General features: G+C 54.3%; 1 protein-coding gene across 1 annotated transcript; it reads right to left on the bottom strand.

Moving 5' to 3' along the window:
• Nucleotides 1-403: 403 nt before the first annotated feature.
• Nucleotides 404-3,602, bottom strand: LOC119104735 (pancreas transcription factor 1 subunit alpha-like). The gene is made up of 2 exons (XM_037228453.1): nt 3,279-3,602; nt 404-1,336 (listed from the first exon to the last, which is right to left on the bottom strand). The coding sequence occupies exons 1-2, from the start codon at nt 3,514-3,516 to the stop codon at nt 864-866; spliced, it is 711 nt and encodes a 236-aa protein (XP_037084348.1). The 5' UTR covers nt 3,517-3,602; the 3' UTR covers nt 404-863.
• Nucleotides 3,603-4,008: the final 406 nt, after the last annotated feature.

The following is a 4,008-nucleotide window of genomic DNA, read 5'->3' as shown; positions in this document are numbered from 1 at the left end:
GAGAGGAGCTGACAATTCTCAATCATGTCTCTCGGAGGCACCTGGTTAATTGAGATATCCAAGACACTATATATATATATATATATATATATATATATATATATATATATATATATACATATATTGTTCAGTCATATGGCTAATTTAATGTGAGGAGGGAGAGTGTGGTGGCGGGGAAAGTGGTGAAAGTGATCACGAGTCAGGGGGAAACCCAAGCGCGTGTTCAAGATGCACCCGGCATTGACGTGCACCACGCGGTGATGTTCGGAGTAGCCGAAATGCAGTTTCTATCAGAAACGCATGCATTGGCCTGTGAGGTATCTTGTGCCACTGTGCCCAGAAACGCATTGAAATTTGTAGGAGACAACGTCGTTTGATTTGCACTTTGTATTCACAGCCCACATCAACAGTCAACATCCGGTCACCCGGTCGCGCGGTCACAACAGCCAACTTATCTTCTCCCTGGTTCACAGCCGTCCACCCACAGGGCAGTGAAAACCCATCACATAGACGCCCGCGCCGTCGGCTGCTTAGCCTCTCCGAGACCCGTGCGAACGTGATCATACTCAGCTCCAGGCAGGGCAACACAACACCGCTCGAGGCTGAGTTATTCACAACGATGCCGCCAGCGGCCGGAGGAAAGCTCCCACCGCTGACGGCAGAGGTACAGCCCAGCACACTAAAAGCAGAGTGGGCGAGCGCAGTGGAGCCTCCGGAGGCCACGAGGAGCAGCGCCAAACTGGCTTGGCACGGCAGTCGTCGCAGAAGCCGCCGGCACATGGCGAACCAGGCCGCCGGGAGCGCCGCTGAAGCATTGCTGTAGCCGTAGCCTGACTAGACGGTCGCGGCCGAGAAAGGCAGCTTCACTCGGACTGGCACGCCTCCGGCATCGGCTCCAGCTGCTCGCGCAGGGTCAGGATGTAGGTGATGGCCATCTGGAGCGTCTCGTGCTTGGAGAGCGGACAGTCGACGCCCTGCGGCAGGTGGTCCCGCAGCAGGTCGAACGCCTCGTTGAGCCGCTGCATGCGCCGCCGCTCGCGGCAGTTGGCGCTCTCTCGGCGACGACGCCACCGCTCCGCTGAGCGCGACGCGCGGCTCCTGGACGAGTCCACCCGGAGCTGCGGACTCACGGACGAGTCCACCCGGAGCTGTGGACTCACGAACGAGTCCACTGCGGCGTCTGGCGTCTGGGGTGAGCCGCTGGCCGGTCCGGGCGGAGAGCGACGCTCGCAGGGGCTGGCGGACGGAGAGGGGTGTAGACGGGTCTCCGCCGAGTGGCTGACCGTCTGATGGCTGCTGGCTGGGCTGAGGTGGCTGAGGTGGTGCTGCTGGCTGCCTGGAATGCCAAGACGACCGAACATGCATGAATGTACATTGACGGACCCAGGATGGGTAAATATGTACCGGCGGACCCAAAATGGGCGAATGTACACCGGCAGAGCAATGCTGAGTGCACGCACGTCAAAGTTGGGACAGGTAAGCTGCTGGTAGGTGCCCAGAGCGTTCAAACCACCTTATTCTAGCCGCGCACCCTCAATGCGTGTACCACCTCCCCCCCCCCCCCCCCATTGCACTGAGCATTCAGGTCGGCAAGGAGTGGAGACAGGCATTGGACGGTCTGTTGCTCCAACGTTGAGCCGTGTATGCTGATGATAATTTGCTTGTCATCAAGAACAAGAAGCTATCCCGCAATAAATCAACGATTAAATATATCCGGAGATGCCGCCGTGAAGTCATCATATTTTTTTAAGGAAAATGTTCAGATGTTCGCTTTCGCCGCAACGCTGCTATAGCTGGGGATCATTCGGCTTCCATATGCCCCATCAACAATGTGGCCCCGTATTTAGGAGAACCTTGCTGAGAGATAGCCCAATTTTTCGGAGAACCCTGCTGAGAGACAGCCCCGTCTTTCGGAGAACCCTGCTAAGAGACAGCTCCGTCTTTAGGAGAACCCTGATGAGAGATAGCGTAGCTATTTGGTAGGTGAGCGGAAACACCGCCAAATGAGGTGTTGACCCCGCGGTTCTGGCGCATCAAGTGAGGGTGCGCCAGAACTGCCCTCAGGTTTATTCTGCAAACACGTCACCGTATGACGGATTCGCATCAAACTTGGGAGCGTCGTGGCGCACTCGGCGCGTACTTTGCTCCTTTGCGTTGGAAAACTATTGCAAGGAGGTTGTCTGATATCTTGAAAGTTTAGGCACTCCAGATAATTAAAGTGTTTTTTTCCGGCAGCCAAGACCTGAAACCTTTGGCGAATACCAAAAAAGAACACAGCGTCCGCTACCATCTCGCTCTGCACTTTAAAACAGTGGTTGGAGCTTTGCAGCTGAGGCTCAAAATCGTTCACGACGTTTGATAACAATCATTCTGGAAACATTTCAAAAGGTGTCGAACCATACCAACAGCACTGCTTTGATGATCAGTGTCTTTGTAACTAAGAGTGTAGAGCGCTTTAGAGACGTCGTGATTCATTTGAACACAGTCTCATTGCTCCTGAAGGCTGAGACATATTGCCTTCCATGCATGCGGGTTTACGATATGTTCGCGGTCCTAGCTGAAGGCTGGGAGTGTATGTTTGAGCATTCTGGCACAATGCGTGAATGTTTATTGTATAGAGAAAACCACCTTTCAATAGGAACAAAACATACCAGCTCACACCAGCCGCCTAAACGTGCTCGAAAGCTGTCACATTCAGGCTTCGAGATGTTTGGATGAGATGTCTTCATGTCGCTTGATGTCAGCGTTTGGCGGCATATCATGACATGCTGCGCCATCAGGCATAATTCGCATCCACGCGTCTCTAACACCAATACTACGCATGGCTTCCGCCACCGCACTTATGCTCTTCATATTAAAATACTATTCATTGCAAGGTCATAAATGCCATTCGAGCCAATATCCAGATTTGCACCAAAACTAAGTGGAAGTGAGACTGAGAGATCCTTGTGAATATAATCATTCCATACAACATCCATATTTTCAAGCACAGCTTCTAAGCATCTGCTAATCTGTCTATTACAAATTTGATTAAACCGTGTTCTTAGTAACTTGAACTTCTAAGTATTAAGCACAACATTTGTGAACTGTCAAAGCAGTTCACAGATTAGTTGAGTAAGACATACGCTCATCGGTGCCTACAATGCAACACTCACAGCACAGCAGTGATGACAACATAAAGTTTGTGCCTTTCCGTTCTCACGTAAGCTGTATTGTTCTTCTCTTTCGTCTGGCTTGCAGGTCGTACGCATAGCTAACACGACGTCCGCCCTCCTAACCTGCGATGTCTGGAAGAGAGGCGGCCCTGACCGAGGGCAGGTGCGGGCACAGCTCCCCCGGGATCGGCTTCTCGCAGTTCCTGAGGCGGTTGGCGCTGTCTTGTCTGCCGGCCGCCGACGCCTTGTAATGGCTCAGGAAAGCTCTGCTCATGCTCGTCTCATGCAGTAGCTGTTCATAACACAGTCCGTCACCGAGAACAAAGCCCGCGTGCAGCGTGTCCTGAAGAACGTTGGACATGTCGCGGCGAAGCCAAGCCGGGTGAGCGGGGCGTGTGAGCACGCGGAGCAGGTGATTCGCCGGACAACAGAGGCGCCGCACCCCCTCCTGGCTCTTACCCTCGACTGGCGAGCGGGGCCGAGCTCCCACGCGACCGGCGCACGCGCCAGCTCAACGCTGATTGGCTGTCCGGTGAGTCTGGCCCCGCCCACCTGCGCTCGCCGTGGCACCTGCCGTCCGGGGGCTGTCGTGACAGCAAGGTGCCCCGACTTCGAGAGCCCCACAACTCGGGGGTGCACACCGCGTCCGGGGAATTCATCACTTGGAGCGTGAAGAGAACAGCAGCGCGACAGCCTGCAACTCTATCGCGCCTCTGACGCCCACTCTCGTCAATCGCCAGTCATAAACGTCACACTGGAAATGCCCAATCTAAAGCCTCAACGCTGTTGCAGCCCGTGGGATAGAGAACAGAGCCTTGCAGAGGAGTCAGACAGCGGTCTGCGAGACTTTGAA

The sequence above is a fragment of the Pollicipes pollicipes genome, unplaced genomic scaffold, assembly GCF_011947565.3.
Source record: "Pollicipes pollicipes isolate AB1234 unplaced genomic scaffold, Ppol_2.1 Scaffold_6052;HRSCAF=7182_pilon_pilon_pilon, whole genome shotgun sequence".
NCBI lineage: Eukaryota > Metazoa > Arthropoda > Thecostraca > Pollicipedomorpha > Pollicipedidae > Pollicipes > Pollicipes pollicipes.
Note: the sequence above shows the minus strand (reverse complement) of the source record. Positions and strands in the feature narration are given on the sequence as shown.

Bases quoted from the DNA above. Each gene is read 5' to 3' on its own strand.
- LOC119104735 (XM_037228453.1), bottom strand. From the start codon at position 3,516: ATGTCCAACGTTCTTCAGGACACGCTGCACGCGGGCTTTGTTCTCGGT. The intron at 1,337-3,278 runs GTTAGGAGGGCG...TTGGCATTCCAG, and splicing joins CTCTCTTCCAGACATCGCAG to GCAGCCAGCAGCACCACCTC.